Here is a 22,654-nt window from a genome sequence, read left to right as displayed (position 1 = left end):
CATAAGCAGAAGTCATCCTGCGAAGCAAAAGGATAGCAAAATCCACGACTCTAGCTAGGCAAAATCCAAACAGACACTGAGGCGCAAATGTAGCGCTTTCAACATCCTGATCTGGACTAGAATGTGAAAGCTAGGCTAGAGATATATCCCGAAAGTCACGATCAGCTGCAGAGTCAATGAACAAAATAGGTCGCCTTGGAAAAGGAAGAGCGGTCATCAACCAGCACACCCGTAACAAAAAGGAGCAGAGATATGGCGTAAAGATCTCAAACCATATCCTAAAAACAAAGTAGACAGGAAGACCAAAAAAAAAGAAGGCATATGAATCCACCACAGTCTACCACCATCCAAAAGAAAGAGCCAGGTAAGAGGAAAACACAGTGAGCTCCTGACAAGTATATCTCCCTGAAAAATCAAGTCGATCGGTGCAGGGAGACTAGGTAACTCCAAAAGACTTCGGAAGGATGCCGGAGAGCTGAACCTGCAAAGAAAATTAAATATCTACATATATATATATATTAAAAAAGGTCTAGGCGGAGCTAGATCAAGAGAAGAAAAGAAAGGAAGCCCAAAAGAAACGGCCAAAAGCGAGTAAAAGGCTCTAGGTAAACCTGAATATAAGGTAAGGAATCCCGGATAAATCATAACGGGCCAAGATAGCGATGTAAGTGGTTAGAGGAACACCAGTCTCTAACAAACACTGCCTATGGTCATGAGCAAGCTGCGCCAGCGCATCCGCTACCGAATTCCATTCCCTATGGATATGCGAGAAATGAACCGGCCTATCTCGCACCAAAACACGCGTCCTCGACAAAATATGGTTCAAATCCCAACGACACCTCCGAGATCGAAGAATCTAAATGGCTATCTGGGAGTCGGTCTCAATCCAAAGGGGAAAAAGGCTAAGATTAGAACAAAGAAGGATACCCCTCCAAACCGCCCAAAGCTCTGCACGAACATTGGACCCCATACCGATGAGCTCATTGAAATACGCCAAGACCCGCCCAGAATAATCTCTAAAAACCCCATCAACAGAAGACTCACCCTTGTTCCCTCTCGAGCTACCATAAACATTTAGCTTGAAGAACCCAGGCGGCGGCCTCAGCCAACGGACAATAACAGTCTTATGAATCCGTTGAAGGCCAACTGAGATACCCATGGTTCGGGCAGCCTACAAAGCCCCAATACAAAGGTTGGGCTTGATAGTAGCTGCCGAGTGAGCAAGTCTCAGATAAGACACAATTTGAAATTTGACCTTCTCCGCAGAAGAGGGTAAGTGACAGTGCTTATCATCATTGCGTGCAGTCCAGAGGAACCAAAGCACGACAAACGGAACGAACTCCTTCACATTACCCCCAGGAGACCACTCACGACCCCGCTTCCAAGCACTGAAAAACAGACGAAAGTCCTCAGTGACGGGGATTCGGACACGGAAGATGGCCCCAAAAAAATGCCACACAGAATGGGCAATGGGACCGTCGATGAAAATATGGGTGAATATCTCCGACATCTCACAACATTGACACTTGGACACAAGTGTAATACCACGCTGCTGGAGCACCTCATCCACAGGTAACCACCGATTCCAAAATCGCCACAAAAAGAAGGACATGGTGGGCCTCATCCAGCGCCCCCAGCAAGGAGTCAGGATATCCGAGACCGAATCTCTCGGTCTGACCTGCTCCCACGCAGATCTCATAGAAAAAGCACCATCGGTGCTGTGGATCCAAAAGGCCTCTTTCGGCTCATCCACCAAAACACGGATCAGCACAATCTCATCCGCCACCGAGGGAGCGACGATAGCACAGAGGAGATCAAAATCCTAGGCTCCCTCCGATAGGAAGCTAGAAACACTCACTCTCCGGTCCCCTCTGACATCACACCTGCTCGACAGAGGTGCATTACCCAACCAGGTATCATCCCAAAAAGATACCTCACCGTGACCAATCCTTCACCAGATACCAGTCTCCGCACGAGGCCTAATCTTGAGATAGGTGGAAAATTCAACCCTACCCCATGAGTATTACCCCATGGGGTAGGTGAAAGTATTTTACTGGTTCAAATCATGTGGGCCCCTATTTGTAACCCTCTGTTTTTGATCGATCAATGACTGCATTATACTATGCCGGCAAGACGACGAGATTTCTCCCGACGCGACATTGCCCCTTATAACTGATTTGGTAGGGATTTCGAGATTTCTCCCGGCCGCACACTACCCGTCGTTTTGGTAGGGATTCCGGGATGTCTCCCGGCCGCACACTACCCATCGTTTGGCAAGTGAGTTGAGGCATCCCCCAACCGACATTGCTCGTCTTGGCACAATCAACTTTCCTTGTTCAAAATACTTTATTTCTTGACTTGACTCGAAGGCTTAGACTGAATTCAAGAAAATGATATTTACTCGATTATCAAAAAATGAAGTAAGATCGTTGACATGGATGGTGATTTAGGTGGCAAACCATAGCTAAGAATCTGGACTTTATTTCTAGGCACTTAGGACGTATCCCGAGTAATCAACTTGCAAAACTTAAAACTTATACAAACCTTAGTCCAAACGATTCCCGCTTAAAGACACGGCTCCCAAGTACTATACTCCATTCAGAAGTCATCCTCGAGGTACAATTCATATCCAAAAATTATTTGGCAATCACGTTTTCGGGCAGCAACACTTGACACCTAAAATCCCAGCACCTTAACCTCCAATAGCCTAGAACTCGACCTAAATTTAACCGACTTAGTTTCTGCTTGAAACGACATTTTCCTAGCATCCTAGGCTATTTCTAAACCTGATCCCTTAACCAAAACATGAGCACGACCCTGTCTTGCTCAATCATTTCCAGACAGCCCACTGCTAGCCCAAAAATCTGCTCACCCATGTCCATATTCATCCCCCTTCCTAGCCCCTAAACCTTGAAATCCTATGTTAACAACCTTTAATCTAGGACCTAGACCACTTCCTTGTTCAACCATAACACCTAAGGCCGATCCCTTCACAATCAAAAACACCAGCTCAATTTTGGCCCTGTCCCAAGCCAATTCTCTACTCGAAACAGTCCTGCCCCAGCCCCCCAGAAATCCAGATTCCTATGGCATCCAATCCACAGCCCCTGACCTCAACAATTTCTAGCCAAATCTCACACCCTAGGTGCTACCATGTGAGCTACATCTCAACCATGGAAGCCTCTAAATCACCAATCCAAGACCACATAAAAATCGAATCACATAAGCCCAACACATTGAAGAATTTCGAAGTTGTAGAAAAAGGGAACAATAACCAAGACTCACAAATAAACACTCACTCAACACAAGAAACATTATATATATCAATCATAAGAATGAACGACACACCAAAGGAGCCTGAAATACTCGAACGACCAGTCACAACATAGAATAGAACTCGAAACAGGGGGAAAACGATTCAAAATCTGAGACTCACCATACAACCCCATCCAACACCAAAAGACATTATATATATCGATCGTAAGCAAGAAACGATGCAGCAAATGAAAGTTGGAATCTTCGGACGACCAATTACAACAGAGGCAGAAGCTCGTTCAACAGAGAAATGGCTAGAAAAATCGGGCAAGCATGGATAAACATAGATTCGAATGAAAACAATAAAAGCAAGCACACACATAATAATCTACTTGGTGGCCAAGGAAACCCATAAATCTTTCCTCACACTTTAAAAGTCTAAAATGGGGAAAATCGATTGAGCTGGAAATCGAGCCGAGGAAAAGATGGTGGAACTCGAGCAGCTCGCCTGGACGGGAAATCTCATCGGAAAAATGACCTGCTGCGGTGGCCCAAAGCTAGAAATGGAATGAGGGAACACCGATCACTTGAGAAGGTATGGAGAAGAAGAATGAAATGGGTTATCGGTTAAGGCTTGGAGAAGGGGAAATGAGAATCGGCTGGAAGTCGGGCTGTGGGAATCCCTTCCTATGGGCCGTGTAAAAGGGCTTAGGAAAAAAATAGGAATGGACCGGGTCAACACATATATTTAAGTGTGTAGGTAAATATTATATAATATGCATTATATTTTTTTTTTCTTCTTTTTTTGGCGCGATTAAAAGTGTTAGGCTCAAACTCCCGCAAATACCCAAAGTTTGAAAATTCAGGAATAAATAATTAAATTTTATTCGTCGAGTTTAAAGATGCTAATAACTTAAAATATTTGAGCAACTATACTCTAAAGGAATTTAAAGCAACTAGGTTCAAGAAATTAAAATCAATACTTAAATATTTTTGATGTCACAACGATAACTAAAATATTTAAATAATAAACAGAGAGATTAAATTAAATAATTTAAACAAATTTGACGAACGATTAAAAGTCATTCAAATAAATACACAAGCGAAATAAAACCTTTAAAACGATTTGGACAATTAAAAAAGATTTAAATAAATAAGATATACATTTAAAATAATTTAAAATGACTAACCGCTAAAATTAATTTATTTAAAATAAATAAGTTGGACAGTAAAAATATTTAAATAAATAATTTTAATTGTTAAGATCATTTAAATACTATCCAATAAGCTCGAGAAATTTTTAAATAAATAAACGAAATAGTTAATATTATTTAAATGAATAAACTAAATAATTAACATCATTTAAATAATCAGGCTTAAACCTGTAAAATATTTAAAACAAATAAATTGTATAATAAAATAATTTAAATGAGTAAACCTAAACAAATAAAAGAATTAATTTAATAGTTAGTAAAATAAAATCTTTTTAAACAAATAAATAATATTTTATTAACACATAATTCAAATAAATAATTTAAATCAATTAAACTTAAAAATTATAAATCTTAATATTTATTAAATTTAATGCATGCGACAAAATAGGTTATGTTTTTAGGTATTGCAATTTCTTTCTCCCTTAAATGAAATTTCGTCCTCGAAATTCAAGACTTACTAACTAGGTTCAAATACCTTAGACCAAAACACCACTAATTTTTCTTACCTTGCTCCCACATAAGTTGACATTAATTAGTTTTCGTCGCGCGCTCTGATGCTTACTGATATCCACATCATCAAGGATCTAACTAACTCTTATTGCAACATATATTCACGATTCTGATTTATTTCCATACGAAGGTATCCTAGAAGAAATTCATAACCACTGTTCCAATGTGATATCAAGAGTTTTAATTCGCCACCTATAGTTCCAAAATATCGGATACTTTCCTTAGTTAAACTAGATTTAAACCCCAAGTCACAACTTCTAGCAACAGAGTCCGCCAAAACTAGTAAATGATTATGTTGACCACAATCATAAATTTAAAGCTTCCTCACAGCGAAAATTACGCTAAGCGTCTATTTACTAATCAAGTTTTGGTCTTTTTTATTCAAAAATGCTTACGTGATACTGTACACGTCAGCTTCACATCAGCATTGCATTACTGCCACATCAGCGCCATATCGGAAAAAAGGACTAAAATTGCCAAAAAAAAAAAGAAGGATAATGGATTAAAACTGAAATATGAAAATATAGATGACCAAAATCGCAAAATAACAAATATACATGATAAAAAAGCAATTTTTCCTATTATATAAATAATAATATGAGATGTCGGTGTACATTCATACATCCTTTATTAAAACGTATATTATAATATTTTGTGTCAATCTTATAATTCATATCTCACCTAGAATAATGTATTCTTCTTTTAAGAATTAATCAACAACAATGTATCAACTGTGTTCATTGATACTATCACATTCACCTTGAAGAATGGATTACATTAATAGACAATTGTATAAGAATTATTTTGGTATAATTGAATTGATAAATTGGATGTATCTTTTCAAATTAGGGAAAAATTCCGGTTCAATCCTAAATGTTTGGACATATTTTTGGTTCAGTCCTAAATATTTGAATGTTCCCGGGTTAGTCCGAAATATTTTTCAAAAATTTTCGGTTCAGTACTAAATGTTTTTATGTTCCCGGTTTGGTCCCAAATATTTTAAAAAGTTGCCGGTTCAGTCCTAAATGTTTTCCGTTCCAGATTTTGTCCTAAATATTTTCCAAAAGTTCTCGGTTTGGTACTTTTATCTACAAACAAAGCGTCATAAAAAAAACTTACAAACAAAAGACAAAGTTAAATAAAATAGAAGCTAATAATAATAATAATAATAATAATAATAATAATAATAATAATAATAATAATAAATGAACAAGAATTTCTTTTAAATGAAAATATAATATAAATTATGCAAAATAAAATTATAGAATAAAAAATAATTGAACCGTGCAATCTTATAGTTAAAAATATTATCAATTACAAAAAAATAAACAAATGTTTTGGCAAATAACTAGCATTACTTATTTCACAAAATATTTAAAATTTTCAACAAATTTTTCAAGAGAAGAATACTTATGGTTAACAATTGAGAAAATATAATGAAGTATTTGACCACCGTTGAAGTAGTGATATGAAATTAAGTTTTATTTAATAGTAAAATTTTTTCAAATAATATTTTTTAAATTATAAAAAGAGTTTTAAAAAGATATATATATTTTTTCAATCTTCAAATTTTTTTCTTAAATGTGCAAGCATCATGAATGAGAATATAACAAAATTAATAGAAATGTGAAATAACATCATTAAATTTTAATTCCTCAAGTTTTGTTTATTTTATTTATGTTTTTATTTTGTAGCATCATGAATTTAATATTTTTATTTTGAAAATTGTGTAAAATTGATTTAAATTTGGATAAAAATTCTAATAAATTTGTGTTTTATTTACAACTTGTTTAATGTTAAATATATAATAAATCATATAAAACTCAATTATAAATTATATAACACTACGCGATGTTAGTTTTAACACACGAGTAGATGAAAGGATCAAAAAAAACTTTTGAGAAATATTTGGCACGAAATTGGCAATGTAAAAATATTTAGGACTGAACCGAAAACTTTTGGGAAACATTTAGGACCAAACCGGGAACGTATAAACATTTAGGACTGAATCGGAAACTTTTGAAAAAGATTTAGGACCAAACCGGTAACATCCAAACATTTAGGACTGAACCGAAAATGTGTCCAAACATTTAGGACTGAACCGAAATTTCGCCCTTTCAAATTATTATGAGTATGTATCAAGTAGATGGTCTACCTTCAACAATAATATTCAATCTATCATAAATGTTATTTCACATTAAATTTACATTGCCATGTTTGCAAAAATTGTAAGACAAAATTTACTTTGATATAAGATCTATATTTTTCAAGAATAATAGATCTTGAATCTCATATCATATTTCAATCACGATTCATGAATATCTTTAAATTTTCAATTTATTATATTATATCTCGTTCGATATATCAAATCGTACTCATGAATTTATCTAAATTCTAAATATATTTGATATAATCATGAATCTATTTCGATCTATCAAATCGTTATCATAAATCCTAATTGATAATTTGAAAGAGATTCGTGATTATAATTCCAATATATTAGATCATAACCATGAACTTTCTCAATATAAAATCCTGTTGTGCTACTTTATAGCCATCAACATCGTTGTATTTCATGGGCACCAATTTATAATTGTGCTATTTCTAAAGCACCGATGAAGATATCATAAATCGAGTATTGACAACATGTCGTGCTATCCCAATGACTTCAAAAAAACGAGAATTATTGTTATTCTCAGTTGTTTACAACATTTAACAATTATCAATAGAACGAGAATTATTTTTATTATGAGTTGTTTACATTATCGTGATGATAATTATAAATAAAAGAGAAATAGAGAGATATCATTCTCAATTGTATACAACATTCAGGAATTATCAATCGAACGAAAATTAATTTCATTGTCAGTTTTTAACGTCATATAATATGTTATAAATCACAAGAAAAATAGAGAAATGTGGAAAAAAGAATTCGCAAAAGAATTCATATAAATCAATGCTAGATGCAATGTTTATTAAACTCAAAATCGAGAAAATAATAAAATATAGATCTTTACAAATATTATTTTTAATATATTTATTATGATCATAAAATCTTTCAAATCTAAGCGATAAAAGATAATCACCTAATAAATTATCTCTAACACTCTAGTTAATAATGTATTTTGGTCTATTATTCACACACATACATAAATAATGTATACATACACGCTTTGAACAAGAATGAGAAGCCCCAAGTCCCTAAGCCCAACTAGTCACCTTCTCGCCTCCGTCTGGTCGCCGTCGTAACAGGCTCATATGTCCTTCATACGGCGTCGAAATTTCGAACGGTTTGAGGGGTTTTCTTCCTTACATTAGTAGCTTCGTTTTGAGCTATCGATCGCTGTTTTTGATTCTCGTTTCTGCCAAGATCGATCACCGTTCGTAACCTGTTTCTGCTGCGTTTCTTCAAGGAATCCAGCTTCGATTTTGGAGTTTTTCGACCATCTAAAGGCTGTATTTCGAAGCTTGGGAATAGTTGAACCAGCCCCCGTTCGTTCAACTCATTTCCAGCCACTTTCCGGCGAGTTCAACTGGTGCTCCGGTCCAGCTGGTTTTACTTCAAGTCGTGAGATTTTAAATTTGCTTTGCAGCCTGGCTCGCGACCTTATTAGGCTGCCCGATAGTGAGTTTCGATGACTTCGTGTTAAATTTGATTTCGTTGATTACATAGTACCTTTATTGATATATTAAAGATTTAAAGTTTTAGGTACAACAGTTGGAAGTAGTCGAGGTATATTTTGACTAGCCTTTGAATTATGTTGGAATTCGTAGTCCCATATTTTGGAGAATTATGATTGTTAGATGTTTATTGAACTCTAGTAGCAATTATTGGATCATGTCATGTCATGTCTCCCAGTTATGTATTATGTATTGTTGGAGTTATGTATGTATTGTGTCAGAGTCGTTTTTTTATATTCCGAGGAAACTCTCATCGTATTTGAGAGTTGTTTTCCATGGATTGAATGCCTTTATGTTGTTACCAAGCCTTGCTGGCTCAAATACTTGTTTGAATGCTTTGCTTCGTTGTTGTGCTTGGCCGGCATTTGTTTGTGCGGTATTCAGTCTGTTGAGGTCCTAGTTTTATTATTTTTATATAAATTGCATGCCAAAATTTTTCTAGGCCCAAAATCCATTTTAAATTGTTTTTCCGCTGCGTTGCTATTTACTTACTTTGTTGCATGATCATTAACATAACTAGTTTAACGGGGCCTCACATATTATTTCCAATTCTTTATTTATTAGACTTTTTTGCATGGTGAACTTATTAGGATCAATGTGAAGCTACTGATTATTCTGACACTAATATTTTTATCAGATGGAATGAAGAGACTTGCTCCATGTTTCTAGAGACTTAAAGTTAAATTCTCTGTGCCTGCTTTTAGACATTGAAAAAGAGGGTTCGGCCCATACACAACTGGAATGGAGGAGATTCAGCTGTATACAAACTGGGATGATGTTATTTGTCCCATCTGCTTGGAGTTTCCACACAATAGTGTTCTCCTCCAATGCACGTCGTATGATAATGGATGTCGGCCGTTTGTATGTGACACGGACCATTTGCAATCAAATTGTCTCTATCGCTTCAAACAAGCAAGTGGGATGTCATCTGGACCTAAATCACCAAGTTCTGTTGAAACTAGGCAGTTTTTGGATCCAGAATCAGATGCCAAACCAGCATGCCCCTTGTGTAGAGGAGAAGTTACTGGATGGATAGTGATTGATGTAGCTCGTGTACGCCTGGATGACAAGAAACGCCGCTGTGAAGAGGAAAAATGTGCATTCTCGGGTACATACTTGGAACTTCAAAAACATGCACGACTAGAGCATCCTCATGCTTGCCCTTCAAAAATCGATCCAGCCCGCCAACTGGATTGGGAGAATTTCCAGCAATCGTCCGAGATAATCGATGTTTTAAGCACTATCCAGTCGGAAATCCCTCGTGGAGTGGTTCTAGGTGATTATGTGATAGAATATGGGGATGATAACTCGGGAGATGACTTTGATGACTTCCCTGGGGACAAGGGAAATTGGTGGACGTCCTGCATGTTATATCAGGTATTTGAAAATTTTCGGGCATCTAGAAACAGAAGAAGATCAAGAGTCGGTGTTTCCAGAAGAGGAAATAATCGTTTGAGTTTTGATACTTCGAATTCTGATGAGGGTTCTATATCATCCGTAGAATATCCTGATTTTAGATCTCCTGTAGATACTGTTGACGAGTTTGTTAGTGCCAGGGAAGTTTCAAGGGGAAGAGTTGGTCAAAACAGGTGAGTGAATGCATCGGTGGTTACTATTTTGTGTTTCCCATGATATCGAAATTTGTTATCTTTTGAGTTTTGATCTTTCATATAACTCAATAAACATTGAGATTATGAACAAATTAAATTTCTGAATGGTTCATTTACATTATATATTTTACCTATCTGTTGATGTTTTTAAATTTTACTAATCTGTCCGCCTTGTTTGTTGCAAAACCTTCAATTTTGGTTTTGTTGTTTGGATATCATATCTCTCATGTACTTTCCTTTACACAGCTCTCGAAGACGTCGCTCTCGGTTCTATGACATCTAGGTAAGCAGTATTTACAGGAAGAAACACCTTCCTCATTTTGCATTATGTTTTAGGGCAAGATTTGTATTGGGTGCAATAATTTGTTTATATTGCTTCACTTTGAGCACGATTTGACACATTGAGGTGGTAGCCGGTAGGCAAATTGATATTCTGTTACAAAATATTTAAGATTCACTTGTATTTTCTTAAATACAAGAACCGACCCGACACCAGAAAATCTTATTTTTCCCTAAATATATGTTCTTTAGTTTGCCTCCTGAGTCACCAATGCATCAAGTTTAGTCCAAGCAACACCATGTCCTTTTGCTTTGCACGGACTCTCACCGTGAAATAATATTAAGCACACTAATGTGAATCGACATTTATGTTTCTTTAGCTTCATTCATTGTTCAGATTCTTTTTTCTATGTGCTCGGTGATCTCTGTGTGTGATCTCTGTGTCCATTGTACAACAGGATACAGCTAATCCTGGGTATGGAAGGCGAACAAAAGCTTACAAATCTTGCTTCACCGGTTAGTGAATGGGATCATCTTGGAACTTTAATTACCTGTAAAATTCCTAGTTGACATGTTTACTCAGATTTCCATTTCCTTTTTCTAGTTGGTACTTATTGCCTAATTTATATTTCCCCTCTTGGATAAAAGTTTGTTTGAGGTTTGAAATCTATGGACACCGTTGTATAATTATTTGTTTTGATTCCTGTTACCCGATCTTCAAGTCGATTTAACTATTAGTTTTGTCCAAATAGTTTGTGTACAGGGGATATTGTATCATGTATAATTCCATTTTATCTGAGTTCAATAAATTTTCAGAACACACTGCAACCTTTTTTCTTGATTATGGTGGTTGTGCAGTAATTCGTCATTTTGGGTATAATCGTTTTACTCAAATATACAGATGATTGATCCTCGCTACTTATGTGTGTGTAATCCTTCGTATGAATACAAAAGTCAGCCTTCGAGGGGTATCTGAGTTGGTATAGTAGGTGAGTGTTAGATCAATGATTATGTGTTCGATTCGCCTCAGCAACACTTTCTTGAACAAGTATGTTCGCGTAGTGTGATTTAACTAGTTAGCGTCGTTTGCAGGATATTACAATAGAATGAAGGTTTACTCGGTCCGAGTTGAAGGGAAACGGTTGCGGGTTTCATCGGCATATAATTTTTTTTTTAAAAAAAACTAATTTAACCAACCAATGGATTAGTGAGTCCTCAATTACTCCAACTATTATGATGAAATTCGTAATTTAATAAAAGGGTCATAATTAATATAGAACGAATATGTCAATCGAACCACTGTCGGGAAAATCAAAGCTGGTTGAATATGAATATTAAAAACGTGTTTGCTGTTTGAAGAGCAGATTGTGTTTTGTTCTAATATGATATCTCACATTGAAATATTTAACTAATTACATTTAGTTATAAACTCATGAGACAACCCCATCCAATAGGCAAGCCTTTTGGGATGGACACCTTATGGGTTTATAACCTAATATTTGGTGCTCTCGTTGAGAGCCGACGTAGCGGAAGGGGCGACCTAGAAAAGGGTTATCATCGGATCAGTGTCGATAATTGGAAAAATTATAGGCCGGATTAAGGTGCATGAATGCATACACTGAATACTGAAAGGTGAGTGAAAGCCGCCTAGAGTAGGCCGCGGACGTCGGCTTCTCAAGGGATCGACAATGTTATATGGACATCTCATGGGTTTATAACCTAACATGTTCATACCTTATAATCATCATCATCGAATAGACAGTTACGTTGGGCAATTTTTGACAAATACAAAATCAAGCTGACGTTTGGTGTTATGGTATAATTTTGATATCTCCATAATACCATCGAATACTTTATTTATTTAATTATTTTTTTTACGTTGGGAGATTTCACGACTCAAAGAAGTCATTATTAAACTTTAGACATACAAACCTGTAAGCTAAAATGAGGGACTGAAGATTTTAAGCTTTGCATATGGAATCTGGGAAAGCGAAAAAGGCTCGTTGGATATTTTAGTAGTGTTTGAGAAAGCTTTTAAAAATCACTTTTCATCTTTTTTTTAACAAAATTTTTGTTAAAAAAAAGTTGAAAAGTGTTTTTTGAAAGCTTTCTCAAACATTATCTTTAATACGTAGCCGCCAATAACACTTTGGACAACTTTTCAAGCTGGGTTTTTCAGACAAAAACAAATGCACATACGTAGCTACCACTAAGATATCATTTCAATACAAAAATAATAATAGATTGTTACAAAAATCTGAAATTGTATTACAGAAAAAAGAATTCATAGACGGAACAGAGCCCCTGCAAAATGAGGAAATTATCTAACTCAAAAGTGTAATGTTTCAACAAGTTTTCGAAAGATTTGGAGCCCCGATTGAAAATACACGGATTGATTGGATTAAGGTAATGTTTGCGAGAGCTTCTAAAAAAGCATTTCTCATCTTTTTTTTCACAAAATTTTGAACATGAACAAATATGAATCCCAAGTCAAATACTCTATCGTGTGAATAAAGTGGCCGATTTTTGTGATGGAAGTGAATCTCGAATTCATCTCAATTTTTTATCAACTTCTAATCTGGGGATCGAAGGGCCACAAATCTATTCAATAAAATCCTCATATTGCATATGCTTAAATGCTTTCTATCTCAATATGTTTGCACATATGTGTAATGTGATATTGATTCTAATTACGCTGTCAAAAGGTGAAAACATTTGATTCTTTAATTTTTCACTCTAAAATTAATAGTTGTTGTGGAAAAAAAATTAAATAAAAGTGCGTCTGAAAATCAATAATCATTTGCTGCCTATGTTCCAAAAATTGGGGGAAAAAATAATACTAATAAAAATGAAATGGACAGAGACAAGGGTGACATCGGAAAGAGACGAATGAAATAAATCTCGGAAAAAGTCTAAAAAATTCGGTAAAGTCAACATTTTGTTTGATTAATTCTACATGTTTTATCCCATCTCATGTAGTCCAGATTATGCCACACATTTTACTTTGTCAAATATGGAATACAATTATTGAGTTTTATCTTCTTCTTTCTTCTTCTTTTTTCTTTCCAATTCAAAATTTCGCCATCATTCTTAAATACAATATATATATTAAGTATCCTTTGTATTTAAGAATGATGATGAAATTTTGAATTGGAAATAAGAAAAAGAAAAGAAGAAGAAGATATATATATATATATATATATATATATATATATATTTTAGAGATTGAAGTGAAGTTATTTTAAAATTTTGGACTTGAAGTCAGAGTAAAAGCAAGTTGGAATTTCTAAAAATTTGAAAGTCTCGTTTCACATTACATATATTGAGTATATAAATTTCATAATTTATTTATTATTAATTATTAGATTTACCAAGTTAAATTTCCTAAATTGTTCATTGCAATTATTTTTAAATACCATCTCCACCATTTAAATTATTTCAAAAATATCGACTTTAATATATGTTAGAAAAGATATATCATACAATAAGGTGTTAAAAGCATATCACTAATGGTATAAAAACTACAACTCTCGTCCTAATCATATAAACAACGTTTCTTTTTTCGTTCTTCCAAAATACATAATACTCTTCCTATGTAATAAATAATCTCTTTTACCGATATATTTCTGTTTTCCGTGTATAATTGTATTGAATTTGTTTTCTCAATTTCGTTCAATGAGAATGTATTAGGAAATTTGTCTGTATAAGTTATAGCATCCTTAATTTGTATGAAAAACAATAGTATAATTGAGATGAAAGAACATAAATGAACCAAATCTGGACTAATAAATATCTTTTTAATGTCTTATTAATCATTAATTAATAATAAATAACAATTATACATGAAGATGCACTTCAAATTACGATGAATTAATAATTAATTTAAATATATATGCAAAAAGATGGATTCTTAAATTAATAATTAATAACTAAATTAAACAATAAATTAAAAGTAAAGTCTACTTTTGTATTAATTACACCCTTCCATAAAACTCTCTCCCCTCTCCGCTTCTTTCCCCACAATTGTATGAGTGACATCTGCTCTTCCATCCTCCCCGAGAACCTCCGCCGCCGCCGCGCCGCCGCCGCCGCCACCACCGATGGGTAAAAATGAGGCCCTCTCAGATGGGGTGGTGAAGAAGATCATCCTCTCGTATACGTATGTCTCCGTATGGATTTTCCTCTCATTCACAGTCATTGTGTACAACAAGTACATCCTCGACCACAAGCTCTACAATTGGCCTTTTCCCATCTCCCTAACTATGATTCACATGGCCTTCTGCTCTTCTCTGGCTTTCGCCGCCGTCCGCCTGTTCAAGATCGTGGACCCGGTGGCGCTGACCCGCCGCGTGTACCTAACCTCCGTGGTTCCAATCGGGGCTCTGTATGCTCTCTCCCTGTGGCTATCCAACTCGGCTTACATATACCTATCCGTCTCCTTCATTCAAATGCTGAAAGCATTGATGCCTGTTGCTGTTTATTCTATCGGGATTCTCTTCAAGAAAGATGCTTTCAAGAGCAACACCATGCTTAACATGCTTGCAATCTCTGTGGGAGTTGCGGTGGCTGCTTTTGGTGAGGCCAAGTATGATTCTTGGGGGGTTCTGCTTCAACTTGGTGCCGTTCTTTTTGAGGCTACGAGGTTGGTAATGATTCAGATCTTGTTGACTTCGAAAGGGATCAATTTGAACCCCATTACTTCGCTTTACTACGTAGCACCTAGCTGTTTGGCTTTTCTTTCCATTCCGTGGCTTTTTGTGGAGTACCCGTTGTTGTTGAGGCAGAAATCCGGGTTTCATTTTGATTTCGCTATTTTTGGGACCAACTCTCTGTGCGCGTTTGCTTTGAACTTGGCTGTGTTCTTGCTGGTGGGCAAGACTTCAGCTTTGACCATGAATGTGGCTGGGGTGGTGAAGGATTGGCTATTGATTGCCTTTTCTTGGTCTGTGATTAAGGATACAGTGACGCCATTGAATTTGTTTGGTTATGGGTTGGCCTTTTTGGGAGTTGCGTATTACAATCACTCCAAGTTGCAGGCTTTGAAGGCCAAGGAGGCACAGAAGAAGGCACCGCCAGCAGATGAGGAGGCAACGAAGCTGCTGGATGAGAGGGAAGAAGATGGAATGGGAAAGAAAGGAGATGCACAGGCTTAATTGTATTGGTTAAATATTCATACAAAAAAGAGTTTACACAAGGGTTCTTGGAATAAATGTGAGTGAGAAATTTGGGTCTTTTTTCCTTTCTTTCTTTTGGGTTATTGTGGCTTTTCAGATCAAGATCTAGATTTCTTTCTCAGTATGGGGTTTATGCATTGTTTAGTATAGTTAAAAAGAACTCGAATACACTTCAAAATTTTATCAGATTTCACGTTTTTGAATCTTATGTACAATGGTCTTAGTCTTTTTGTTATTCAATCTCTATGTGGTTAATATTGACTCTCACTTCTCACCAAGATATGCTGTGTTAAAAGAGTGAACCTTAATGTGAATCGATGAAATGCTGCATAGTTTTCTTGTTCCTACAAAAGATTTCTAATTCTGTTCATTAAATGGAACTTTAAGTTTCTCTGAAACATTTAAACACTTCACCCCTTTTTCATTTCTTGCCATGTAAAGCTCCTAGAGTATTCTTTCATGAAATTTAGCTGGCTTTGCAGGTTCTTTCCCCTTCTGGTTTGAATTAATTAATTTATCTGTCATTAAAAAGACAAGTGAAGTTGAAGGGCAGGTGAATTAGCATGTGCTAGAAGACTATTAACTAATGAATGTCTTGGAAAAAACTGTTATTATATTTTGTGATGGAAGAAGTCAAATTTGTTGTAACATGAGTTGTTCACATTTCCTTAGCTTGCATTATCATGTAATTGTACAATATTTTTTGGAATTGACCCTCTTTTTTTTTTGCATCCCATTGTAAAGTAAGGACACAGTGACAGCTAATTTGTGCAGATTTGATTTCTAAATGGTATTTGGTGAAATTCTTTAGTTAAGCTACATCTATCAATTAAAGTTTGTTTAGTCTATAAAAGGCTACACCATGGTCAACTTTTCCTTTGTCTTGTGAGATTGAGTGATCAAAGGATTTTAAAATAATCATATAGGGACTAGAGAAGATGTGACAAAATTTATATTTTATTTTGTGTTTGCTGCTAAAAGATAAGTTTATGTAATTTATTTATTACATGATAAAACGCGTAGAACATAAAAAGCCTTGAAATGCTCTAGTTATGGCTGAGTGTTGACTTTGGAAAATTAGGATTGCCTGAAGTATAGGACTCCAAAGCAAAAGTAATTAATACATGTATTGATGTTAATAGTAATTTAATCGAGATTGAGTACAATATTATTCATGTATAATTTGAAAACTTGTAAAATAATTTTTCTCCTAAAATTTTCAACTTGGTGTGTGTGTGTGTGTGTACATGAAATCGTTGGGATGCTGACCTTTTTTTTAAAACAATTTTTCTTCCCCCATACCTAACCTTGATATTGACTTTGGTGGCTGCTAATGGTTGTGCTTATTAGAGGGTGGGCACAATTATTTTTCCCTTTTTAATATTAAATTGTAATTATTATTTTTTTTTTTTGATGTGATGTAGTTGTTAAATAATTCATGAGAACTGGTCGGAAAGGATTTGGGTGGGTTTTACAGAGTTCAAGGCATGATCTGAAACAAACAATTACATGGTTGAAACAACTTGCAAAATTGAAGGTTGTAACAAAGTAGGTTAGATTTCAAGTTTCATTTTACATGAACATTAAGCTTTAGCAACCATAGAAAACAACTCAATACAATCCCATCATGTAAAATCACCTTGGCAGTTGAGTGGCAATCACCATAAACACATGAAGTTTTATCGATCCGAACTTGAGCAAGATCCACGGGATGTTTACACAAGCATGAACGCAATAGCCAGCTTTTCGCTGTCTGTTAAGACTTAAGAGCAACCTCCTTGTCTTCGTCATCAATGTCAAGCAAAATGCAGGAGGTTGTGGCACCATATACACCACTCTTCAACCTCCTCTCCATCTCATCTACCATTTCATAAATTTTCTGGTGCTCTTTGTGAGTTCTATCTCCGGCAACGAACTCATAAATCACACCACCAAGCTCTATCATAGCACTACCAGGAACCTTTCTGATCCCCTTCTTCCCCATTGCTGTCCTGATGGTGCTTTTCTTTTCCCAATCCATCATTTTGACATATAAATTAGAAAGTAGAATATAGGTGGACTCATGCACTGGCTGATTAACCATCAGCTCCTTGGCTATTCTTTCACCCAAATTCAGCTCACCATTTGCACGACACGCAGCAACTAAGGTTCGCCATATTACAGGATTCGGATCAATGGGCATCTTACTTACAAATTCCACAGCCTCTTTCACCAGTCCAACCCTGCTGAACAAGTCTACCATACATCCATAATGCTCAATCCTAGGTGTGATTCCAAATTCATTTACCATTGAATCAAAATATTGCTTTCCCTTGTCGACTAGACCAGAATGGCTACAAGCAGATAGCAAACTGATGAATGTAACGTCATCAGGCACCAACCCAGCTGCTCCCTTCATCTCCTCAAAAAAGTTAACTGCCTCCAGGCCACGGCCATGCATCCCCATACCTACAATTACGGATGTCCAAGAAACAATACTCCTCTTACTCTCACACATGTTCCTAAACAACCGCAATGCTTTATCAACATCACCACACTTTGCAAACATGTCGATTAATGCATTCCACAGTTCAGAGTTCTTCTCAAACTTCTCTCGATCTATGTAAGACTCGACCCACCTCCCAAGCTCAAGTGCACCTAAATCAGCGCAGGCAGACAGCACCATCACCATGGTTATCTCATCTGGCCTCACCCTGGCAATCTGCATTCTTCTAAACAGCTTGACGGCTTCATTTGGCATACCCCACCTCACATACCCACCAATCATCGCGCTCCAAGGAACTGAGTCGCACTTGGACATTTCATCAAACAGCTTCTCTGCCATGTCAATCCCGTTTTCACATCTGCAATACATATGAATTAAAGAGTTCAAAACATGGGCATCCATACTGAACCCAAGTTTGAAAACTGACACATGAATCGTTTTGCCCAAATCCAAGTCCCCAATGCCGGCGCACGCCTTCAGAACAAATGGGTACGTGTAGTTGTTAGGCCTAACTCCGTAAAATAGCATCTCTCTGTAATAGCATATAGCAGTACGCTTAAAACTGTTCGTCTCTGCATAGGCTTTAATAACAGTGTTGAAAAGGAAGGAATCGTAGCAATGGGGTTCTGATTCTGGGGATAAAATGAGGGATGAGGCATAGTCAATGACATTGAGGTGTGAGGAGATAGAAGTGAACTTTGTGAGGATTAAGGGGTTACTTTGAAAACCGAGCTTTAGAATGAAACTATGCAATTGACTGAGTTTGGAGAAAGAGTTACAGAGCTGAAGTAGAGTGAGGCAATCTTGCTCTGCTGCTCTCTTGTACATGCCAATGCTGCGACTTAATTTATATTTGAAGTAATTTGATGATTCAAGAGAAAGCTTGAAACTTGACGAAACCCATGCCAAGATTTTGCAGCCTTTCAAAACTTTTAACCTCAAGATTCATCCAAAAGCGGCTAATTTTCTCCGTTCAATCAAGATTTATCTCGGTATCCCCTGCCCTGGTCCCAACTCACCAGCAAATTGCACATCTCCTTTTAGAGCAAAAAACAGCTAGCCAAGCTCTTCAAACTTTTAAATGGGCATCTGAGATACCAAACTTCACCCACACTACGTCCACATATCGAGCTTTGATCCACAAGCTGTGCACTTTCCGTGAATTTGAGACTGTAGAGCAACTGCTCGAAGAAATGCCTGAATCAATAGGTTCAGGCCCAGGTGATGATATTTTCATCACAATTGTCCGAGGTTATGGACGAGCTAGAATGATAAAGGAAGTAACCAGAGTGCTCAACTTGCTTCCTAAATTTGGGAAGGCCCCTTCTTTGAAATTGTTGAACTCAATTCTTGATGTTTTAGCGAAGGAAGATATTGATATTGCAAGAGAATTCTATAGGAAGAAAATAATGGGTAGTGATTTAAAGGGTGATGATTACACTTATGGGATTTTGATGAAAGGTTTTTGCTTGACAAATAGAATTGGGGATGGATTCAAACTTTTGCAAGTGATGAAGACTCATGGACTTCAGATAAATGTTGTTGTGTATAATACGTTAATTTATGCTCTTTGTAAGAACGGTAAGGTGGGACGAGCTAGGAGCCTAATGAGTGAAATGGAGGACTATAGTGACGTTACTTTCAACATTTTGATATCAGCATATTGCAATGAAAACAATCTAGTTCCTGCTCTTGTGTTGATGGAGAAGTGTTTTGACAACGGTTTTCTACCAGATGTTGTTTCAGTGACTAAGGTGGTGAAAGTTCTGTGCAATGCTGGGCGTGTGTCTGAGGCAGCTGAGGTATTAAGGAGAGTGGAGGGAAAGGGAGGGACGCTTGATGTCGTGGCTCACAACACTCTAATTGAGGGCTTTGTCAGAGCAGGGAAAGTGAGAGCGGGACTTGGCTTTCTAAAACAGATGGAGATGAAAGGATGCCTACCAAACACCGACACCTATAATATTTTGATTGCAGGTTTCTGTGAGTCTGGGATGTTGGATTCAGCTCTGGACATGTTCCATGAAATGAAAAGGGCTGGTGTAAAATGGGATTTTGCCACCTTTGAGACGTTAATTCATGGACTGTGTTCGAGTGGAAGGACTCGGGAGGGGCTCAAGATCTTCGAACTAATGGAAGAGGGTAAAGGGAGTTCTCTTGGTCGTATCAATCCATACAATAGCATTCTGTATGGTTTATACAGGGAGAATGTAACAACGGAAGCTCTCGAGTTTCTAAAAAACATGAGAAATTTGTTTCCAACAGCTGTAGATATGAGTTCAAGAATCCTGAGTTGGTGTCAGGATGGCCATATCGTTGAAGCCAAGAAAGTTTTCGATGAGATGACTGCAGCAGGAAGATGCCCAAGTGCTCTTATTTATGCAAGTTTAATTCAAGGATTTTGTGAGAAAGGATGCATAAAGGAAGCTGTTGAGCTCATGAACCAAATGATCGGCCTCGGTTATTTTCCCATCGCTTCAACTTTTAATGGTTTGATCAACGGTCTCTGCGAGCAGAGAAAAGCGACGAGGGCGATGAGGCTTATGGAGGACTTAAAGATGAGAGGCTTCTTGCCTGATTCTGAAAGCTATGGTCTCTTAATCGACGCCTTTTGCAGCGAAGGGGAGTCGCAAAAGGCTTTAATGTTGTTTCTGGAAATGGTGGGAAGGGATTTTACTCCTGATTACAACTTATGGAATGCCATAATCCCAGCAGTATCACAGTTTAGAGATCATAAACTATTGCAGCAGCTCACCGAGGCCTGATTCCTCTTTTGCAAAAGGACCAAAGTTTACATTTTTATTCTTTTATTAATTATTAATTAATATATTCATGTTTAATATTTTAGCTGCTTCCAAAGATTTGTTATACTACGAATCAATATTCTAAAAAGTGCTAGGCGATAGGCGGACGGCGACCGATCGCCTAGCCGCCTAGGCGGGGCCTAGACGGTTTCTTTTTTAAAACCTAAATAATAAATAAATGAGCAATGCTACATGTACAACCAAATTTGTATAACAATTTTTACACCACAAAAAATTCAATATAAAATTTTAATTTATCAAATCTCACGATAGATTAAATGCAAAATCTCACGATATCATATCAAAATCTCACGAGATAATAGCAAAATACCACGACATAATTGTTGTAAATATCGTTGTACGATATATTGGTTGCACCTCTAGCATTATTGTAAATAATTTGGAATATTCATGAGTTTTACTATAAAATATAATTTTTATGTCTTATGTTTTTCAGTTTTTGTACGAAACTCTTATAAAATTTTAACAATAATAATAATAATAATAATAACAACAACAACATAAATATTAATAGATATCAAATTTTCATATATAATATGAGATTTAATTTTTTGTTTGACTTTCTTTTCTGCGCTTCTTCTTTCTTTCTGTGTTTGTTTCTCGCTTCGCGTCTCTCTTTTAGTTTTTTATTTTTAATTTTTTTTTAAAAAATTGTAACTGCCTAGACGGATTTCTACCAGCCTAGACGGCTTGAGCGCCGCTTAGGCGGACAACGCCTAGAAACATAGCCTAGCAAAAAAGCGAGACAATGGACAACCGTCTAGCGCTTAGGCGGGTTTAGGCGGCGCCTTTTAGAACATTGCTACTAATAAAGTTTATCTATACTATATAAGAACAATATGGGATTTTTCTTTTTTTTTTAAAAAAAAAAAAAACATAGTTTTTAATGTTGTGTGAAATAAAAAAAAATGTCTCTTAAAATTTACCATTAGATGGAACACAATAACATATATACTACTAAATCTAAGCTACATATAAATATATGACTTTTAATTGTGAACTTTCTAATATATCATTGTTCATTTAAGTTAGCAATCGATAGAACTTTTTTATGGGTTCATTTGTAATTTATTGTCCATTTTAAATGACTTTGGAATACACATTAACATCAATTTACAACGATTTTTTTTTTTTTTTTGTTTCTACTAAAATTGGTTGTTAAATGGAGTAGCTTTCTTCATTTTTTTGGTTGCTAATGACTATTTAATGTTTTTATCTTTTCTTTTATTTCATTTCTAACCTACATACAAATCCATCGCTTTTATTTGTGATTTTCTATATACTTGTATCTATTTAAAGTATTTTTTAAATTTTTTAATTTCATTGTTTGCCTTTTATAATATGCTCTCCTATGATAAATATGATTATTCTATATGACTCAAAATGAATCTCTAAACAAAATTTTTATATGGCTGACAAAGTTGAAGGAAACAATATTCCAATCTTCTACGGATATTATATGTCCACTTAATTTTTATTTTTATTTTTGAAATATATATGTCCACTTAATTAGTAGGAAATAAATCACCAAAATATTAAAAATAAGAAAAAAAATAAAAAGAAAAAAAGAAAACGGTGTCTTCTTTTGCGGGTGCTTGTATTTTCTGGCATCAGCTCGTTGCTT

The 22,654-nt window shown here is 35.8% G+C and overlaps 3 protein-coding genes and 1 pseudogene across 6 annotated transcripts; 3 read left to right on the top strand and 1 right to left on the bottom strand.

The window, feature by feature from the left end:
* Positions 1-8,136: 8,136 nt before the first annotated feature.
* LOC140871639 (uncharacterized) lies at positions 8,137-11,814 on the top strand. Of its 4 annotated transcripts, XM_073274245.1 has the most exons (7): positions 8,137-8,604; positions 9,298-10,037; positions 10,189-10,249; positions 10,517-10,553; positions 11,008-11,065; positions 11,451-11,538; positions 11,642-11,814. In XM_073274245.1, exons 2-6 carry the CDS (start codon positions 9,402-9,404, stop codon positions 11,523-11,525), a joined length of 867 nt encoding a protein of 288 aa, XP_073130346.1. In that variant the 5' UTR covers positions 8,137-8,604; positions 9,298-9,401; the 3' UTR covers positions 11,526-11,538; positions 11,642-11,814. The 4 variants fall into 4 exon arrangements, 3 of the variants coding, with proteins under 3 accessions (XP_073130346.1, XP_073130347.1, XP_073130345.1); XM_073274246.1 differs by lacking the exons at positions 11,451-11,538; positions 11,642-11,814 and adding an exon at positions 11,408-11,449; XR_012147729.1 differs by lacking the exon at positions 11,642-11,814 and having other exon boundaries at positions 8,139-8,604; positions 9,298-10,249; positions 11,451-11,474.
* Positions 11,815-14,536: 2,722 nt separating this feature from the next.
* On the top strand, positions 14,537-15,909 carry LOC140871773 (probable sugar phosphate/phosphate translocator At2g25520). Its single transcript, XM_073274462.1, has one exon. It carries the CDS (start codon positions 14,650-14,652, stop codon positions 15,700-15,702), a length of 1,053 nt encoding a protein of 350 aa, XP_073130563.1. The 5' UTR covers positions 14,537-14,649; the 3' UTR covers positions 15,703-15,909.
* Positions 15,910-17,283: 1,374 nt separating this feature from the next.
* Positions 17,284-19,036, bottom strand: LOC140871851 (pentatricopeptide repeat-containing protein At4g21065-like; annotated as a pseudogene).
* A 74-nt stretch (positions 19,037-19,110) lies between these two features.
* Positions 19,111-20,984, top strand: LOC140871850 (pentatricopeptide repeat-containing protein At2g17525, mitochondrial). Its single transcript, XM_073274589.1, has one exon. It carries the CDS (start codon positions 19,111-19,113, stop codon positions 20,968-20,970), a length of 1,860 nt encoding a protein of 619 aa, XP_073130690.1. The 3' UTR covers positions 20,971-20,984.
* Positions 20,985-22,654: the final 1,670 nt, after the last annotated feature.

This window comes from Henckelia pumila, unplaced genomic scaffold (assembly GCF_033568475.1).
Source record: "Henckelia pumila isolate YLH828 unplaced genomic scaffold, ASM3356847v2 CTG_461:::fragment_3, whole genome shotgun sequence".
In the NCBI taxonomy this organism is placed as follows: Eukaryota; Viridiplantae; Streptophyta; class Magnoliopsida; order Lamiales; family Gesneriaceae; genus Henckelia; species Henckelia pumila.
The sequence above is the reverse complement of the archived record's forward strand: the minus strand, read 5'-3'. Positions and strand labels throughout refer to the sequence as shown.